Consider the following 20774-nt stretch of genomic DNA (forward strand, 5'->3'; position numbering starts at 1 on the left):
CCCAGACAGCATGCTGGGATGCTGAGGGACTCTAATTTAATATAAACCAGGAAGGGGTCTAGGATAGACATTGCATAAACCGGTTTGACCCAAATCAGTTAAGTCTGATACTACATTCAACTAGGTTTATCTTAACCGGTTTCAGCCATTTTCAAACTGATTTACGTGCACTGAACATCTGTTCTGTTACAGGTTTAAACCAGTTTCTGATCACCCGTTTATGTCTAACGTCTGTCCCTAGCCTAAGGCATCTCCATCTCTGCTTGGTCTAATGCATCAAATCCTCAGAGAACCCTTCACAGTTGCCATCTAAATGCCTTTTCTTTCTCCCTTCCACCAAGATTCAAACCAGGTACAGTTCCTCTCTGCATAATCCTGCCAGGATTTTAATGTGTGATGGGCCTGAAAAACCAGAAATGGAAACTTTTTATGATGGCAAGTAGGGTCCAACATGTGTGTGTGAAAATACAGTGATGTTACTTTAGAAAATGGATTTCTGCCCTATAGAGCTGGATTTATGATAAAAAAATCTGTCTTGTGGAGTCAGGTTAAGGTCAAACTCTTTAACACCCTTAAAACAGTTCTGGTGGAACATATATGGCATCTATATTATAAGCGGGGGATACATCATAGGAAAGCAGGGCTGGAAGGGATCTCACAAAGCCAGCTAGTCTAACTCCCTGCTCGGGGCAGGATCACCCCTCACTAAGCCATCTTAGCCAAACATCTCACCAACCTGCTCTTGAAAATTTCCAGGGATGGAGCTCCTACAATTTTAGATAGCTTGTGCCAATGCTTTGACCACACACAGTCAGAAAGTTCCTCCTAATGTCTCACCTAAACTATTGCTGCAGCTTGAGTGTACTGCTCCTAGTGCTGTGTCCTACAGCTATGGAGAAAAGCCCATCTCCATCCTCTAACTGCCCTTCAGGTATTTGAATACTGTCATCAAATCCCCTCTCAGCCTTTTTTCATCAGTCATGCTTCCCAGGCCTCTAATCATGTTTGTTTGCTCTCCACTGAATTCCTTCCAATCTCTTCACATGCTTCCTGAAGCGTGGGGCCCAAGACTGGACACAGTACTCCATCTGAGACCTTACGAGTTCTGAATAAAGCAGGAGAATCGCTTCCCTTGATTTGCAGGTGACACTTCTGTTAATACAACACAGTATGCTGTTGGATTTTTTGGCAACAAGAGCACACTCATATTCAGTTTATGGTCTACTGAAACCCCCAGGTCCTTTTCTACAGTTCTAGCAGAATAACCACTCATTCATACAGTCATAGAAAATAAGAGTTGGAAGGGACCTGAGGAAGTCATCTAGTCCAATCTCCTACTCAAAGCAGAACTATCCCTAACTAGATCATCCCAGACAAAGCGTTATTTAGCTGGGCCTTAAAAACACCCAAGGATGGAGATTCTACAACCTGGGTAACCTGTTCAGGTGCTTTACTACTCTTCTGGTGAGAAAGCTCTTCCTGATATCTAACCTAAACCTCCCTTGCTGCAACTTGAGCCCATTGCTCCTTGCCCATTGCACCTGCCACCACTGAGAGCAGTCCAACTCCATCCTCTTTGGAACCACCCTGCAGGTAGCTGACACTGCTATTAAATTCTGTCTTTCCTTCTGCAGCCTAAATAAGCCCAGTTCCCTCAGCCTCTCCTTATAAGTCATGTGCCTCAGTCCTCTACCCATTTCCATTGCCCTCTGCTGAATTCTCCCCGATGTATCCACATCCTTTCTGTAGTGGGGGGCCCAAAACTGGACACAGTATTCCAGATGTGGCCTCACCAGTGCCAAACAGAGGAGGAGAATCACTTCCCTTGATCTTCTTGAATTGCTCCTACTAATGCAGGGCACACTGTTGGCTCATATTCAGCCTCTTGTCCAGGGTAACCCACAGGTCCTTTCTTGCATCTACAGTGCATCTACTACTCCCCCCAAACTTCCTGAGGGTGCACTTCATCCCATCTTCCAGATTACTGATGAAGATACTGAACAAAACCGGCCCCAGGACTGACCCCTGGGTCACTCCACTTGAGACTGGTTGCCAGCTACATAGAGTCATTGGTTACTACCCTCTGAGCCCAATGATCCAGGCAGTTTTCTATCCACCTCCTGGTCCATTCATGCAGCCTGTAATATCTTATCTTGCTTGTGAGAATGTCCATATCCCCAGGCTATATTCTGTCCCAAGTGCCTGTCCTTGTTTAATTTCACCCGACTGACTACAGACCAGTACTCCAGTCTATCCAGATCATTCTGAATCCTAGCCCTACCCTCCAAAGCATCTACAACTACCCAACTTGGTGTTGTCTGTAAATTTGCTAAGTGTCCACTTGATTCCATCCTCCAAACCATTAATGAAGACATGAAACAATATCAGACCCAGGACAGAGCCCTGTGGAACCCCTGATACCAACTAGACATTGAGTCATTCACAACTACTTATTCAGCCCAATGATCCAACCAGTTACATACCCACCTTACAGTACTTTTGTCTTGTCTACATTTCCTTGGCTTGACATTGTTGAGAATGTCATGGGAAATAGTGTCAAAAGCCTTGCTATGGTCAAAGTAGATCACATCCAATGTGCTTCATACATCCACAGAGCCTGTCACGTTATCAGAAAAAGAAACCAGGTGGGTCAGGCATGACTTACTCTTGGTGAATCAATGCTGACTGTTCCTGACCACCTTGTTCTCCTCCAGGTGCTTCTCCATTATCTTTACAGGTATTGAGATCATACCGACTCGTCTGTAGTTCCCTGGATCCTGCTTCTTCCTTTCTTAGAGAGAGGCACTGTTTGCCATTTTCTAATCATCTGGGACCTCACCTGACCTCCATGAGTTTTCAAAGGGGATAGCAAATGGCTCTGCAATTACCTCAGCCATTTTCCTCAGCACCTTAGGGTGCATTCTATCCAAACTGGCTAACTTGAAAGCATCTAGGTTCTCTAAGTAACCCCTTACCTGTTCTGTCATAACGCTAGGCTATTTAACTGCTTCCCTATCTTTGCTGCCACCAGTGCTTGTCATTGGTAGCTGCCCCTAATTTGTGAGGAGTAAAAAAGGCATTAAACACTTCAGTCTTCTCTGCATCATCCATAACTACTGGATGATGCAGACTACTATGGATGATTCAGACTACTGAATTTAAAGCAACCCTGAATTTAAGATGCCCCACCCCCCAATAATTTGACACTATATATGGAAAATATCTAAATTTGTTATAATTTTCCACGTATAGAATCTAATTATTGGAGGGTCATATTTAATTCATCCCTACCCACTGCTGCAGGGGTGAGGGGGCAGGTGGTATGGTAAGGTCAAGCTGCTAGCCCCCTGCTTGTGCCTGGCCCCCTGCCACTTCTGTGCCCCCTCCCTGATCCCCCCCAAGCTCTGGGCCCTCTCTTCTCCTCCAGCCACTGTTCCCCACTTCCTCCCTCCCTTATCCTTGCTCCATGGCAGGCTCTGTTCCCACTGAAGCCTGGGGCACTGAGCATAACCCCAGCCCAGCCCCCATAGCAGCTGTGCATGCTGCGCTCCACTGCTATGAGGCCAGGCTGGGGCCGTGCTATGGCTATGGTCCCAATCCCAGATAGGGGCCGGAGCCTAAGCTACAGCAGCCACCTGCCCCCTCCACCCCATTGCCCTCATACTGGATTTTAAGAGGTCCGTCCCCCCACACCAATGTTAAATGGGGGGAACCTCACCTTAGAATTAAATAAAAACAGTAGATTGCCTTTTGCACTCCATAAGGAACCCATTTCTTTGCTCTTCCTCTTACTCCGGACATACTTGTAGAATCCCTTTTTATTGCCTTTTATGTCTCTTGCCAGTTGGATCTCAAGTTGTGCCTTGCCCTTCCTAATTTTCTCTTTGCATGCCCATGCAATGATCTTACACTCTTCCTTAGTACTAGGACCAAGTTTCCATTTTTTGGAGTACTCCTTTTTCAGTTTCAATTCAAAGAGATCACCATTTAGCCAGGCTGCTCTCCTGGTGCACTTCCCATTCTTGTCTCATCAAGATAGTTTGTTCCTGTGCCCTTAATAGCCTCCTTAAAAGTACAGTCAGTCAGCTTTCCCCTCAGACTTACCTCCCAGGGGATCCTGCCCACTAATTCCAGAGTTTGCTAAAGTCTGCTTTTCTGAAGCCCAATATCTTTATTCTATTGCTCTCCTTCCTTCCTTACCTTAGGATCTTGAACTTTTCTCATTTTGTGGTCAACATTTTTTTTAAACAACAGTATTTATTCTTATAATGCATTTTCCCCTTACACAAAATAGTTCTGGACACCAGAATTGTACATTTGGCAACCACAAATGGACAATGTTACACTTCTGTCTAGACCCGCGGTTCTCAAGTGGGGTGCTGTGAAATCCACTCAGGGGATACAGGCACCGCTGCAAGGGCCAGATGAAGCTGCTTTGCACACAGGGCTGTGGCATACGCATGCTCCTCTTGCATCAGGGTTCTCCATTAACCCTAAATCAGGAAGAAGGGCCAGCTTCTGCAGTAGCCCTACTTGGTCTTCCCTACTCACTTCTCCCAGAAACAGGTAGGACAGTTCCACCCATCCTGTGTGCCTCTTTCTGGAAGACACTGTGCAGAGTTGGACTGCCAAGGGCTGCAGCATGAGCCGGCTCTCCAGTCTACATTAGGGTTATCAGAGAATCTTATTGAAGCAAGAAAGTCTACACGTGCCCCAGACTTTCCCAGTCTGGCTGCATACCAGGCAGGCAGGATAGTTTTACTCGGGGCAGTGGTGCGTGGTTGAGAACCACTGAGGTAAGCTGAGACCATACGAACGGTGGTTCTCAACCATGCAAGCCACCACATTCAAAAGAGCTGTGGAGGGGTGCCTTGACTGAAAAAGGAGAGAACCACTGATCGAGACAAGCGCTTGATTCCCACTGCTGCTAGTTCCGTGTCTTTTAAAGAACTGTTCTCATGTTGTTAAGAACAGATTTCATTTTTAACTCCCAGTCTCAACGGTGTTAGCATTTCAGACTTGGAGAGTCAAATGGGTTCTATCCAGCCTGGCGCTTCACATCTTTTTTCCTTTTCCTCAGCCCATGCAGCTCTTTCTTCAGGTGTTTTACAGCCTGCAAAATGTCCACCCGCTGGGGATCATCCTCTGTTTTCTCTGTATAGAGGAGGAAATGTTTCACAATTTCAGAAAGCAACTCTTCAGGGTTGACATCTGTTTGATGCAGACGCAACATCCTTTCGCAAGCGATTGCGTAGTTTTTATGCCAATTGACTGGATGCTTTTTATGCAAGTTGACAATGTCCTTGTAGAGCTGTAGAAAGGAAAGAGAAAAACAGTTTCCTTTTTTTTTTTTTTATGGCATTGCAAAAGCGCACAGTTACAGAAGATGGACATGATTACGATGGCCAGAATCTAGAACGGACTTTATTTTGTTTATAATTTGATCTAAGGTGTATGAAGCAATGCACAGAGTGTGAGCTGAAATTTCACCGAGTAACAAAAATATCTCAAGCTACTACAATTTGGCCAATTCTTTTTTATGACAGTTGCAGATGATGGAGATACCCTCAGACTACAACTTTACACACTGTCCTGAGAGAAGTGCTAGGTTACGAAAGAGATTTAACCTTTAGCGTATAAGGAAGATATCCACTCAATTGTTCGTAAGGTCAGGAAAGCAGTCCAACTTCGCTGGGGATTTAACCACGTGCATACTTGAGAACACAGCTGAAGTGGGGGCTGCAACACTAACCTGTACAAAGGAGGAAACTAGTAATTGTCTTAACCTAGTTTATGAGCAGGGAGAGGTGGTTAGCAGTGTTAGTTTGAAGTCAGACAGAAGGCAAGGTAGATTTGCACCTTATAGACTAACTAAATCAGAGATGTATAGCATAAGCTTTCATGAGCCCAAGCTCGCTTCATCAGACTCATCATTTATGAAGTGAGTGTAGGATTGCAAAGGCTCTACATCTTTGATTTAGTTAGTCCATAAGGTGCAAGTCTACCCTGCCTTCCCCCTAGTTTATGAACTTTTCTCTCTGTCACAGAATGACATACAGTGGCACAATTACTAATCATAGTATGTCTACACTGGGTCTATGCTATTTCCATGGCACTCCTCAAATCATGCCAAATGGCGTTACCCAACCAGAGGCACAGCTGAATAGTTCTACACCCCACGGAGCAGCAGTGCACAGGGAAACAGCAGCAGCAGCATCTGGGCTCCTGGTGGTGGCTGCTATTTTTATGCGCTCCCTAAGTTGGTGTCTGGGGTTCATGCCACGCTTGCTCCCCCTTCATTACCTTACTGGCTCCAAATCTGCTCCCATCCCAGAAATGAAGCACTGCTGCTCTCAAGCAAGCTGGAGACAGATCTCAAAAGCAGTGGCTGGGGGCATCCTCGTGCTGGCTTCACTTGTAGGTTTGCTGTGTGGGGATCAGGAGCAGGGCTGTGTTTCTTACTGACCCTTGTCAGGAGCGCCACTAAATTAGTACAGACCCACCCTTCAGATCCTTGCTACCAAAGAGATGTGAATTAGAGACTGCAGATTGTGAGAGTGAGAGAGAAGCACAGCACAGGTCATTTCTGGAGAGAATAATTTAGAAAGTTATATCTGCTGGCCCACTGGCTTGGCGTGGCTACACACTGATGTGGGAGACCAGCCTACATAGCAAACCTCAGGATGACTGCTCTACTAGCACAGGTTTAGGAGCCAAGCACAGACAACATCATTCTAGAGAACAAGGTAGTGACTGGCCAGCTGCTGGAATTGCCTGTCTTTACTGAGTGATTATCTACGCAGATCACTCTGATTGCTGGGGGAAGCAAATAAAAAGGGGAAATAGGAATGAATACAACTCCTTAGCAGTCCCCTTTCACAATCGCCATGGATATGTGCAAGTGCCAAGGGCACTGTTATGATGTCAAAACACTAGAGAGAGCTCAACATTTACAAAAAATAAAAAGGAAAAAAGGTAACAAAAAAAATCATTTACTTTGTAGGCAAACGTATAAAGTTGTGATTTTATATCTGCAGACACACTAGCTGCTTCTGCAAGGTCAAACATGAAGAAGGCTGTTTTCATCCTGGAACACAATATAAACTTCATTAGCACGAGCATAAGACGTTCTTTAACCAGAACGAAGCCACGTCAGATTCTTAGAGAGCTCTTTAACGCTACAGAAAGCCCATGGTTACTGTATAACCTTTTTTATATCCAACTGCTTTCTTACTCTGTAGCCAAACCCTCCTCCCTCAGGACATTCCCAGCACATTCTACTAGTGAAATAAAAAATTGTGCATTTCTACAGGATCTGATCAAGGGAATTCATTCAGATTGAACTGCATTAATGTTAGGGACAGTCCGGATGATGCAGAGCAATGCCCTTGCCAGCAAGCCTTCCTCAAGTCCAGTGGTTCTCAACCTTTTCAGACTCAAGGCACCACTTGACTGGTGCAAGGCACTCCTCAGGAAATACCAGCTCCATGGCTTTCACTCAATGTTTTGAGTACAGAAAAATAGAAGAGTAGTTCTTCTGTTGCAAACAACATAGAAAGACGACAAGGCAGAACGGTTTTCACACTCTGGGTTCCTATTTGAAATATCTGGGTTTATCCAGTGAATCACTTCTACACACCTAACAGTGCTAACATTGCATGGCATCCTGCAGCATCCCTAAAAGGATCTCAAAGCACCCCAGGGTGCTATAGCCTGGTTGACAATCTCTGCTCTCTCCATTTTCCTTTGTTTATGAGGGGAAATATTAAAGTTTGTGGCAAGGCTACAACCATCTGAGGCACAGTCAATGACTGCCTACAGCACTGGAACTGCCTCTCAATTATAAAGTGAGCAGCTCTTCAAAGCAAGTACTCCTGTTCCACACAGATCCACGCTCACATGTGTACCCAATGATTGTTTTTTCAAGATGACAGTCAAAGAGGGTTTATCTCTTCTTTTACAGAATTATTCTCAAGTCTTTTTGTGCTAATCATTTTCTCTCTTAAAGCTCTGATCTTTTATTAGCATTTTCCATACTGCAGGGCCTGAAAAGTTTTTTGGGGGGAGAGAAGAGGGGTGCGGAGGGCATCTGTGAATCACTGAAAGTTGACAGCAGTCTCCCTACTTCACCCTCTCTCATGCCCTTCTGCCCCCCACTGCAAATGAAGAAAATCAGTGGCAACTGACACCAAGGAGAATCAGCAATGAGGTAAAGTGCCGGTGGCAGCTGAAATAGAGTGATGGAAGAGTGCCTGACTACTACGGAGGGACATAAACCCACAAGGTTTGGGAAATGTGGCGCTGCATAGCTATACGCTGTGATTATGCTGACTACCTTGACATGAGTCCCATGCCAGCAATTTGGCATCACTAACTGCAAGTTGCAGAGGAAAGGAAGGAACCTCACCTGGCTTGCCACATCTCTTCATTGGCGACAGCCTCCCATGAAGACGGATCAAATCTAAAAGGGAACAAAAATAAAATTAAAGTCATCTGATCTACTGTACTGGATCCACCCTTGGTAGTCTTGCAGCCGTTTTGCCATCTGCACACAACCATCTAACCCAATCTGCAAAGGGTATAAGCTACCAGGACAGAAGAAACCACTAAAGGACTTGAGGGGACAGGCAGCACAGAAATCAGGAGGAATCTGCTCCTTCATAACTCGTTTTCTCTCTCTACTGTGAGACATGTAGAAAAGTAGAGTCTCCGAAGAGAAGCACCCTTCAGAGCTCCGTTCATAGCTCTTCTGGAGTTGGCTGATTTGGCCTTAATGCTCTTTGACCCATGTAAACAGGGGAGGAAAAAAAAAAAAAAAAGAGACCAAGTTTCAGAGCTAAGCCCCTGGGTCTTTAGCTGCCAGGTCAAACTATTGTACGAACTGTACTTTAATACCACAGCTCTGAAAAAAGTAGTGCTCATATCTTTTCTTTGGATGTAGGATCCTTTTAAAAGCCCACGGACATATTTAAAAATCCAACTATGTTGTTTAAAGGCTGTAAAAGGGAGGTTGAGATTCAGCAAAGTGCACTGTTATTGAGCAAGGGACTAGAGCATCTTTCTTAAATCTCATGGACCACGCTGGCATGTGGGGACGTGTTTTAGTGGTCCACAGAACAGGGGTAGCCTCAGTACATATGCTAATGTTTTGCTGAATCACAGCTTCAGTGCTCACGGCAATATCTGGAAAAAAGTATAAAAATTGCTTTGTATGAATCTCTACACAGCTGTCAGTGCCCCCTCAACTCTGGCTTAAAGCGCCAACAAATGTCCAGTTTGGAAACACCTTGCTAGTAGGGCTATGCGAAACAGCACCACTTCGTTTTGACTTCCATTTTGCCGTTTCGAAGGGACAGTGTTTCATTTCATCATTTCGTTGCATTACGAAGCACTGTTCCATTTCAATTCATTGAAACAGTTTTGCTGTTTCGATGTTTCACCCATAGGCTATAACGGGGAATCATCCATAGGCTATAACGGGGAATCATGAAAATGCCAAAAACTTTGTCATTTCTTGCCTGATTCAGATGAAAATTGCAGGGAAGGTACCCCTTCTGGGGGCATGAAGCCTGACAAGTTTCAAGGAGACACGTGCAGAGGTTTCTGGGAAACTGTACCTCAAACTGTTCAAAGCAAAGCTCATGACACTTGCTGGCAGTGGCAGCCTCCTGTCATCCAGTGCACAGATCTGGGGGCCCGCACCCCTGGGAGGGCTGCAGGGCTGTGCCAGACTCCTCCTGGGGGTGCGGGCCCCTGGATCTGCGTGTGGGATGAAAGGAGGTTGCCGCTGTCGCCTGGGACCGGTGCTGGGTGCAGCCCGAGCCCAGCGCCAAGAAGATTGCTGCTGCTGCTGCTGCTGCTGGCCCCAGGCAGCAGCAGCAGCCTCCTGTCATCCGGCGCACAGATCCGGGGGCCTGCACCCCCAGGAGGGCTGCGGGGCTTTGCTGGACTGCTCCCAGGGGTGCGGGCCCCCGGATCTGCGCACCGGATGAGAGGAAGCTGCCGCTGCCACCTGGGACTGGTGTTGAAGCCAAGTAAACCCAGCTTCAAAACTTGGAAACATTTCAAAGCACCCTCATTCCGTTTCTAAGCTGTTTCAAAGCTTTTTGTTTTGTTTCGGATTTGCTGTTTTGAGCTCAAAACTCATTTTGAAGCTGTTTCTATGTAACACCTAGCAAAATTTCGCACAGCCCTACTTGCTAGCCTTAATCATTCCTGTGACCCTAAGTGCAAGCCTTACGTAGAAACATTATTGATGATAGTAAGCAGTGCCAATCTGCACTGATTCTATGGTAGAGAAAGACTAGGATGACTTTGCTAAGCCAGTGTGCACCTGTGACCTCTGCACTTTTTGAGCCTGGCTCTCTGAAGGCAAACAGCTACATGCATTCACACTGCGCACACAGCTCCTCCATTTGGGTATGCTGGTGGCAGAAGAACAATTAATAAGGGGGGAGGGAGTGGGGAAACCCACAGTGGAGTTCTTCATGATTTAAGAACCTAAGGAAGATAAACCTGGCAGGTAGCAGCTGGGCATCATACCTTCCATAATCTTCAGTCCAGTTATAGATGCTCCTTGTAAGATTAATCCACTCTACTGGGTTAAAAACAGTTTTTGTAGAAACCAATTTATCACAGGCTCCCCACGGCCAAAGCGAATAGCTTTTTTTCCAGGTCGAGTCCCCCTCATGAAGCCCTATACAGACGAACACTTCCTTCCTATGGTAGTCAGAGAGAGCAAGCGTTAGCCATGCAACAGACCTTCACCGGCAGTCACACTCGGGGAGCAGAACAACCACGTGTGCCATACCTCTTTGGATAAGACCAGAGGAAGAAAATTAAAGAGGAAGAAATGAAAATGGAGTTCAAGAAACATGTGTTACTTGAAACTAATAAGGGGGGCGGAGGGGGACGACACAGAGGGATGACAACTGTTACTTGTCTCAGGAGCTAATGGCTCCCCTGCCTGGCAGCTGTTCATACCTGCGGTAGCTGTGAAAGGCAGTTTGTGGAGAGGTTTCTAATGGCAGCAGCAGTGGCAAGCAACTCACTGAGCAGTCTTTGGGGGTGTGTGATGGGGTCCCCTTGGCTGGTGTTTTGATTCCCTGCTTTATGGTAAGGAAGAGGGAGATTTCCAGTTTCTTGGGGGAGAAGTAGGACTCTTGCCTCCCTTCTGGTACTCAGTATGCCCCAGTACGCTGGGGTCAGGCAGGAGGGCACTGGTAAAGAGATTGGCAAGCGTGGACTCCCAATATGCTGTGGCGGGTAGCTCAGCCCATCTTCTCTCTGCCTGGGCTGCAGGAGAGGCTGGCGAGGAAAGGTAGATGAAGGGAGTTCATGGAAGTCTGCACTCCATATCCATCTCAACTACTTAATAAGGTGCATCTCTACTCTGCCTTCTGCCTGACTTCAGACTAACACGGCTAACTACCTCTCTGCAGAGGGAAGGTAGAGCTGATGCAGGAACAATATGGAGCATGTCCACCCCCACAACTCTCAACACATGTCCTTGCACCCACTCTTGGGTACAGGAGAGAGGTTGACTCAACGTCAGCAAAGACTGAAGAAGGGGCTGGGCCAAAGCAGACGCAAAGACTCTACCTTACCCCCATTTTGCTGCCAGTGTTGTGGGCCCAGAGTCCACTCTTCCCATTCCCATTGGTCCCCCAAGTCCTTCCCGTCACCCTGCAATCCCTAACCTCTGCCACCAGAGCCAGACCCATTAAAGGCAGCAGACCAATGTTAAAACACACTTTGTAATTTAAAAAAAGGAGCACTGCCAGACAACAACCTTTAATAAAGATTTAAGATTAATGGCTCAGTATGCCTATCCATTAGCAGGGAGGAGTAGTACAGGAGCTCTCATTATATGTTAGCAGTTAAATAACGTGCTCACAACCACAAATGTCATCCCAGCTCTGACAGCGGTTACAACTCAAAGAGTTCCTTGTTCCCAGCCCTGTGATCAGGCTACTACATCTCCTTGTTTCAGCCACTGAACACAAACAAGGAGACGTAGTGGTCCTACACCCAGTGCTACACTGTGTAACCTGGGACAACAATTACACAGGTATTTCACCATCACCTATACACTGGAGGCCCATAGTTACCATGGGGCTCACTGGCAAGACCATCTCATTTTCAGTTTCTCTGGGTTAATCTGCACAGCAGTGATGCTGAAGCTGATGGGCGCCTATACACATGCAGAGAGGCTCCTCTGATATGCTGCAATTACAATGCGCCAGAGCAGACTCGATTAATCGAGTCTGCTGGAGTGTGGTAATTACCGTGCTCCAGCAGACTCCAACGTCACGTGTATCAGTGTTCCTGTGCTGAAAAATAGCAGTGGGGGAACTTTAACTAAAGCTCGTTCAATGAGCTTTAATTAAAGCACACCCCACTGCCATTCTTCAGCGAGAGGACGCTGATATACATGATGCACCAGGCGCTTTAATTGGAGCAGCTCTCAGAGCCGCTCTAATTAAAGCACCCCCCACCCGCCTCCCAGAGCACACCAATAAATGCCCCGTGGTTCCAGCCTGTACAGCACCTCCTGGATGGCTAAATTTTGGGTGTTTTGAAACGTAACAAGAATGCTCTCCTGTGCACTTGGCCAGTTGGGTACTAGCATGCCGTGGTCCAGAAGCACATTTTTTCCTGACCATTCTTGGCAACCATCTCAATGCCTGAAAACCCTAAGACATTCAGCCTGGCTCATCTAAATGCAGATGCTATTCTTATTCATGTGAGTATCTAATCCTTTCTCCACTCTTCCTAAGCTATTTTTGTACGATGATTATTCCTGAAACACATTCATTCTATGCTAATCAGGTGGCCACAGTGTTCATGAAGGGGAAACTACAATGGTTAGTTCTCCACCTGCAACAATTTCAAGTACATAGGAACTTTGTTTCATTTCTTTATTTAATGAACTACGCCAACATCGTGTCGCTCTTCTTTGTGAATCACTTTTTTTTTTTTTTCCCTTACTTTTGGGGGGGGGAAACCAAATGACGTTTGCATCTGGATGGTGTTACTCCTGCATAGATATTCAATTTAATTGCAAAAATAATCTCACCGCTGGCGAGGAAGTCGGTGTAGAAAATTGGTCTTTTGGATGCAGTACCAGCTGCTACATAAACAATTTTTTACAAAAAAGCTTAAAGATTTTAGGAAAGCTATTACATATGAAAGAAATGCTTACTGTTTATTTACTTTGAGAAAATGATGGAGATTAAACGTGCGTGTTCCATCAGGTAACGTTCCTTCCACAGGATTCCACCGGCTTCCAGGAAAGGAGATGCCAGGTAAATGCTTAGCCACCTTGGGCAGATACCACTCGTAAGTCATCATCTACCATAAAAAAATTATAAATAAAACAAACCGTTTAAAAACTTGAACACAAAATATTGCGATGCGCAAAAGAAAGGAAAGGAATAATCTGCAGATTTGCACCGATTTTAAAAATTAGGCTGGATTTAAGGAAAAAAGTTCCTACAAATGCAGATGCATCTATAGACTGGAAATGGTACACAAGGTTTAGATGCATGCTAGGCAGCGTGCTTTGGTTTTGCAATAGGATCGCAAAAGCCCGCTATACAGCTTTATTTTAAATATGCTTTGAATGCCCTCACTCACTTGTGACAAAATGAAATAAGAGATCTTTTCCATATTTAATAATTCTTCCCTGTTTTCAAGGCTACCTGGTGAACAAAACCGGGTGTGCAAAACACCACAAATATAAATAGAAGAGGAATCAGAAAAGCAGTTCTCTGTTTTATATAAAAACTGCAACTAAGAACAGGGAAAACCCTATCCAGGGTATTGCAAAAATGCACCAAAAGCAGGGGAAGAGCCTCAGTATAGCAAAAATCCTTAGGAGACAATGCCAGGCCCCATTACTTCGGTCCAAGTTTGAGGCTGGCATGGAGGCTTGTGGTCAGCTTCCTCCAAGCCTTTTGCAAACGGATGAGATGCACGTCCTTTCTTTTAGCATCTTCCAGGTGTCTTTCCAACCCTGGATCTCTTCCTTTGCTGAGCAGCTGTAGGAGATGCGATTCACTAACTTCTGGAGCTCTGCCTCATCCAGGTAGTTTTACCCAATACTCCTGTAGTCAGGATTCAGGCAGCCTTTCCTGTCTCTTATCTCTGTTGTTCATGCAGCTAAGAGGGGATGGAAGCCAGACAACTGACCAATGCCCCTCCTTGCACTGGCAGCCCCTGGGTTGCTTCTGGTTGGGCATTGCCTCTTCTTCCAGGAAAAGCAAGATGACCTGTAGGCAGCGCTCCTCCCCAGAAACTGGGGGGAGAACGGTAGCAAGAAGAGGAGGGTGCATGTAGAGAGGTAACATCTCATCTCAGGCAAGATGATCTTGGAACAAGGGGAGAGGGAAGGAGGAACCAGTCTTGCACAATAAACAGACATCTGCAGTGTGTTACAAGGCTGCAATTAAGGGCCCCATCCCAGAGCTTCTGCAAGAGTAGGAATTGCCAAGGCTGCTTTGAAGGCTTGCTGTCTCAGGAAGTCTCACTAAGCACAGCATCAGAGGCATTGGTACAACAGCCAGAGCAACCCAGCCCATCAAGGTCATTCCCTACAAACAGGGTCAGCCCATAAGGAAACTTGGGCAAGACTGCATGGTCAGAGCCGAGAACAGACATCTTGCCATCCCCCCACACTGCAGAGCATGTTCTCTTCAGAAAATGTATCTTCACTCCTTGCACAGACACATGCACAGAGTATACCAGTGCTCTCTCCATATTTTAGAGGGGTGAGGGGGAACCCTTTTCTTTTTTTAGATTTACAGATTCTCCGTATCATTCTTTCTTCACTTCTCCTTCACACCTTCAAATTCACATTGGGGTATAACCTTTGACCCTGAAATTCAGCTGCCTGGGATGCCATCTTGTGGGCGCACATGCTCCATTTTAAGCTGAGCCCAACAGTAATAAAAAACAAGTGAATCCTGGGGCTGATGCCCAGTGGGCTTCTCTCCAAAACCTTCCAAAAAAATAAGAGAGCCTCGAGACTTTGAACACATTTTCCAAGTCGTGCCCAGGCTATTCAGTCCCTGAATTTTCAATTAAGATGTGAACTGCAGGAGACGTTTATAAGAGAAAGGTTAAAAATAGTATCACCCATCAGAAGAATGAAAAATATTAAGTGACAAATAAGGGAATAACTGAATGTTCCTACTGTAAAGCTACTGATGGCCTCTTACAGTTATTTGCTTACCTACCTCTTGATCCACTAGTGTCACGTCAGGCCGCATTCCCTCGCAGTAGTGAACGTAGCGGAGGGAGTTCCCTGGCAAGTCTCCTCTGAGCAAGAGTATTGCGTCGGGTGGCATGGAGGACAGAAGGTTTCTTGCAAACTTATCGACTACCTCGTTGCGGCTTTGATCACAAAGGCTAAACAGGAAAAGATCAAAACAGAAATTCCTCAGACTTTTGCAAAACATTTAGATTACCAAAACCATTTGATTTGATATGAAGTCATAAATGAAACTAGCATCTGGTCCTCATACAGTTCTTTTCAGCCACACATCTCAAAATGCCATGTAAAACTCAGCACGCCGTTCTCTGCATTTGACAGACCAAGAAATCGGGCTGCTACAGTTGAGGGCTCAAAGGCCTTGGGGCCACAAGACAGGGAAGTGCTTCCCTAGACTGAAATTGGAGAGGAGGGGACAGGGGGAGTGACACCCACACTTCAAAAAGTCTCTGATGTGTTGTAGATGAGGCCCAAGGTAATACTGCCTCCAAGTTCATGTCAGGGTATAACCTTCAACCTTGAAATCCGGCTCCCAGGCCTTTTACCCCCTTGCTACACCCTCCTCATTCACATCCGGAGTCCCCCTCAGCCCTGTCCCCAAATTATTGGCCTTTTGGATGTATAAGCAACTTGCTAATTTGAGAAGCATGGGGAGGCTTAAACAGAATCCTCCCTGCCTTTTGCAACAGGCCTGTGAAGTGACATCAGTAAGCATTTCTGGTGTATGTGTTACCTGTAATTGGCATAAATTTGACAAGTAACAAGGGCGGTAGCAGAAAGCCACTCCACACACTGCAGCATGCGGCTGTTCTCAAGCGCTGTATTTCCAACAGAGATAAGCGAGGCCAGCCCCAGCCCTGCTAGCACGGCAACGGCTGCATTGCTTTGCATCCAGAAACGTTCTACCTAAGGAACAATGTACACAGAGAATGGATCTAGCTGGCAGGCAGATCATAAATATGTATTTGTTTATGGCAGGGCCCTCGGCGCTTTCTAGACTTTCCGGACAGGACGATCTTTGCTCTGAGGAGCTCACAGTTTAAGGGCAGGCAGAGATTAAGGATGAGGAACAAACTGGGATTTTTATATCTTTTTTTAAAATACAAGTCACACCTCACTTTAAAAGCATGCATTTCACGGGACCACTGCACTCCTACTGCACCTATTTATAAGGAAACACGCTTCGTATGTATAATTCTGAGCTCTATGCACCGTCTAAAACCTGTGTCCTCGGATGGAATCGAGAGAGGCGAGAATGGCCAAGGCCAGCGTGAAAGAGGCACCGTCCTAAAAGGATCGGACTGTAGCAATTTTTAAAATGAAACTCACCACACCCATAAACAGTGGTTTTGTAATATCCAAATTGGCTCTCCAAGCAAAGAATAACGAATAAATGCAGAGCATGCCAGTAAACAGCCATATCATCGAGGACTTCTCCTGCTTAGTCCTGTAAGAAACAACACAGCATGCTGCTGAACATGATTAAAAGGAGACAAAAAAGAAATCGTATTGAACTTGAAAACCCAGAGAGAGAAAGATCCAAGTTTTCTATTGTCATAGGGTACAGCCAAATGTAAGGACTGCAGAACTACACATTAAACATTTAGGGGCAGATTCTGTTCCACTTATTAGGCATCTAAGCATATTTAGTCACCGAAGTCCACTCGCGCATGTAACTGGTGGACTTGAATCTAGCCCTTTAAGTCTATCATCTAGAAGACTTGCTCGGCTGGCAGGAAAAGAAAAGTACATTTGGTCTCTAAGGTTGCTGACAGACCTTTGTTTGAAGGTGTGATGGGAATCTGTGATCCCAACAATTGTGATTTGCTATTCTACACATGCATGGCAGGACATGTGATTTTGGGATCGGGGATCAGATCCCAGTCGCACCATACTTGCCAGTGTAGGGGAAGCCAGGGAACATTATACTGGGCTGTACTGGCAAGGTGCCTGACAATCAGCTGATTGCCCCATGGGCTGGTTTGAGCCCTATGTGATCCCTGGAGTCGACCAACAATCAGCTGATGATTGGCAGATCAGGAACACTTTGTTGCTTGAGCCTCAAAGTATCCTCAATCAGCTAATGATCAGGAGAGATCAGGACCCTAGGATTCGAGCCCCAGGGCACTCCTGATCAACTGATCTTTGACAGGATCGGGACCACACCAGGGCCACCCAGGGCAGGCCTGATCATGCAGACAACTACCTGATTGTCAGTCAGTGTGGACCCCACCAGCCACGCATTCAATTTAAGACGTGATGGAAACCAGCCACAAAGCTAATTACAAATATTCTGTGCAACAACTTTGTGGCAGGTTTCTTGTTTTATTTAATCACCATTAATCCCCAACCCTTGTGATCAGGTTACCCTTTAAGACTCGATTCATTGGTTAATGACCTCTCAAAGGTAACGCCTGGCTGGGGCCTAAGAAACAGCAACTGCACATTTCTGAAAAGTGTGCCCTGTGACTAAAAAGGTTTTATGCCACATGTCTTCAAGCCATCAATCCGTCGGTAAATAAAAACAAATTAGAGCATATTTTGCTCTGACTTACTGCAATGCTGCACATACACATGCAACAACTGCCAGGGCCTGGACGGTCCAGGACAGCTCTGCCTTCATGTGTGTCAGTTGAAAGCTGTGGAGAAATGAATATACGTTTCATCCCCAAATCACGGTCTGCACAAAACAAAACACATTTCATCCAAAGGCCAAAGATGGGCCCAGACCTGCAGGTCAACGTGGCTGCCTGCATATGTCCCAGAGGTCCCCCACAGAAGCTGTGACCTGAACAGCCTCAGCAGCACAGGGGAAGAGGTGGGGGGTGACATCCGAACCGTACAGCTACGGGCAGGAGCTCAAGTTTGTACTCACAGCAGCATTTCTCGCATACTGGATCCCGTCTCAGATTTGGCCTAAATGCAAAAAAGGACACAGTCAGGCAACTTTGCACTTAAAGAGCAGGCTGTTTGGTGGAGGGCCTGCCTTTTTATTCTGGTGGCACGGTGCCCAGGAAAAAGGAGCCCCAGCTGGTACTTACAGGCAGGGGTGGATCCGGAGTGGGAAGAGGGGGAAAGGATGCAATGGTGCGGTTGCACCCCCTTTGATTTTTGCTCCATTCATACTTTAAAGCCAACTGCCTGGGAGGAGCAGTAACATTTCCATTCATGTAACGCCAAGAGAATTCACTGACTGTGGCTCATTATCATCTCCCCAATTCCTGTTAATCTCTCTCCACTCCACAAGTGATAACGACCCTCTCTCTTTTTTAATGGTACGGATGTTCCACTATTCAAACTATCCTTTCTTCTGCAATTTGGCTGTCTGTTAGCCATTGCTGGTAATGTCGCTCTCCTATTTCACAGCCCTGAAGGACTTCTTTTAGCTCAGCCTAAAAACCTTAATTCAGGTGTGACAATAGTATCTCAGCTGTAGAAAGGACCAACAGTGAAGCACTCGAGGTACTATCAAGATGCTCAAGGCGGCTAGATTTTGTTGTATGAATCTGAGTAAGAGATGCAAATTTAACTATAATGACTGCAGGAGTAAGAATACAATATCCTTTGATTATGGTTTGCCTAGTTTGTTTGTTTTTTTTACTGTATTTTAAATTTATATACACTTAATCAAATTAGCGCATATTCCAATATTTATACTTGCTTTTGACTTTGACCTTAAACTGAATAATATAGCGCTTGCTCTGTATCATATTAGTAGGACTTCTAGTTTCTCTTCAACTGGAGAAAAATGTGTGTTGTTACATGTGATGATGTACCACACCATTTGCCCCCCCAACTTTTCAAAATCATAGATCCACCCACGGCTACATGCAAGATCATAAGTTATAACGCACATGGCAGCAACAAAGTTACCTTTTTGTCAAAGACAAAACCATGGCCGACATTTTACCATGCATCACTTCCCAATAGCCTACATAGGGATGGGCAACTCCCAGCACAGGTGTCAAAGCGCACAAAAGGTATTGCTTGGCATGCGCCTTGGAGCAGACAGCGGGGAAGAGGCCAGGGCTGTGCTGCCACAACAAGGATCAGGCCCCTTGCGACTCCCCCGCCATCTGCCTCTGGCATGCCAACATTTTACAAGAAGAGGCTATGGGTGTTTTTGGCACTTGGACCAAGAAAGTCGCTGACTCCTGACCTACGTTTCATTTTAAAACCCAGTTATAACATCATGCAATATGGTACATGCAGCATGAGGGCGCTCTTCATTTCAAATACTACAGCACATTTTTTTTCTGCCTACTCCAAGTATACCACACAGTTTAACACAATATTCACTGGCAAATACACATGGGTACCCAGCGTTTGCTTGGAGACTGCCCTGACGATGCGCGTGAGAGACAGACTGGTGTTGCGTTCCCACATCAGTGTCATTCACAGAATAAAATGAGTCAAAATTGAGAAGTCTGGATTTCTTTACTAGCACTTATGCCTCCAATCAACCTGAGATATTTAGACCGCCCTGCTCTTCCTGAAAGTACTGTAGCAGTTTACACTTGTTCACACTCCTTCTGTCCTCAAGCCACCTGAATGCAAAGCCATCTACAGACGCATGCGAGTCCTAGTACCAAAGAACAGTTAATTCTTATTAGGGATATTCTAATTTAGCTGTTTTAACCATATGCATGGATCAGGAAAGAGGCTGTGGTAGAGGTGTCAGAAGGATTTAAGTCTGGAGCACAGTAGAGAAGAGATCAATTCCACAAAGGAAAGTTACCACTTAATAGATTCTCATTTCTAGATCCTGACCTCTGCCCCTATCGGAGACATTCACAACACAGTGAGAAGCAAGAACAAAAAAAGTGTGGGAGAAATAAGTATAAATAGGGAAAAAAATTCTCCTCTTCCTTATGATTAGCAATGTTTATTCTGGTGCTTCTGCTTGTAATAGCTTTCTGCTGAAGGCTGCTGCTGGTGAGGCTAAGAAATCAAACCTCTGGTGACCTGTAAAAGACGTTCCTGGATGATCAATCGGTAGCATTGCAGGTTTCTTCTCGGGTGGCTCAGAATAATGAAGTGGAATGTGCTGAGTGAGTGAAGCTCCTCTCTAGAGAACAAAGTTATACAAAAATGAATATTCATTGAGGGCACAGAGCTGGATCTACACAGTCGTGGAAGATTTGCACATTTTCAGGCCCATGCATTTAGGATGGGGGGGCAGGGGAATGAAAACACATTCCTGAAGTGGCTAGTTCTAGTAATAAAATCAACTGTAGCAGGTCCTTTTTCTTCTAACATGCACCGGGTACTTTCCTTTGGACACTCAGTGCTATTGTATAAGGGAAGCAAGTAAGATGCCCTAAAAGGTATAGGGGAAAAAAAAGTTAAACTTAGGTAAAACATTTCTCTGGAGGATTCATGTTCATTAAATTAGCCTCCAGGTTCATGTCTTCCGTGAGCACAGATTCTAGAAACTCTTCTTGCTAACGTAAGGATGATTACAAAATATGTCATTAAGAAAAGCAAACACAAAGGGAAA

The 20774-nt window shown here is 45.5% G+C and overlaps 1 protein-coding gene across 1 annotated transcript in view; it reads right to left on the minus strand.

The window, feature by feature from the left end:
* Positions 1–1932: 1932 nt before the first annotated feature.
* Positions 1933–20774, minus strand: part of TMEM260 (transmembrane protein 260) — a 189868-nt gene continuing 171026 nt past the window's right edge. Inside the window, exons 8-17 of the mRNA XM_025197941.1 lie at positions 18150–18190; positions 17830–17913; positions 16604–16721; positions 16008–16180; positions 15240–15411; positions 13205–13353; positions 10543–10719; positions 8408–8461; positions 6997–7087; positions 1933–5311 (exon numbers count right to left, since the gene is read on the minus strand). Of these exons, the coding sequence (XP_025053726.1) occupies positions 5039–5311; positions 6997–7087; positions 8408–8461; positions 10543–10719; positions 13205–13353; positions 15240–15411; positions 16008–16180; positions 16604–16721; positions 17830–17913; positions 18150–18190 (1332 nt within the window). The 3' untranslated portion in view covers positions 1933–5038. The remainder of the gene's footprint in view (positions 5312–6996; positions 7088–8407; positions 8462–10542; positions 10720–13204; positions 13354–15239; positions 15412–16007; positions 16181–16603; positions 16722–17829; positions 17914–18149; positions 18191–20774) is intronic.

Source organism: Alligator sinensis, unplaced genomic scaffold, assembly GCF_000455745.1.
Source record: "Alligator sinensis unplaced genomic scaffold, ASM45574v1 scaffold13_1, whole genome shotgun sequence".
NCBI classification, from domain to species: domain Eukaryota; kingdom Metazoa; phylum Chordata; order Crocodylia; family Alligatoridae; genus Alligator; species Alligator sinensis.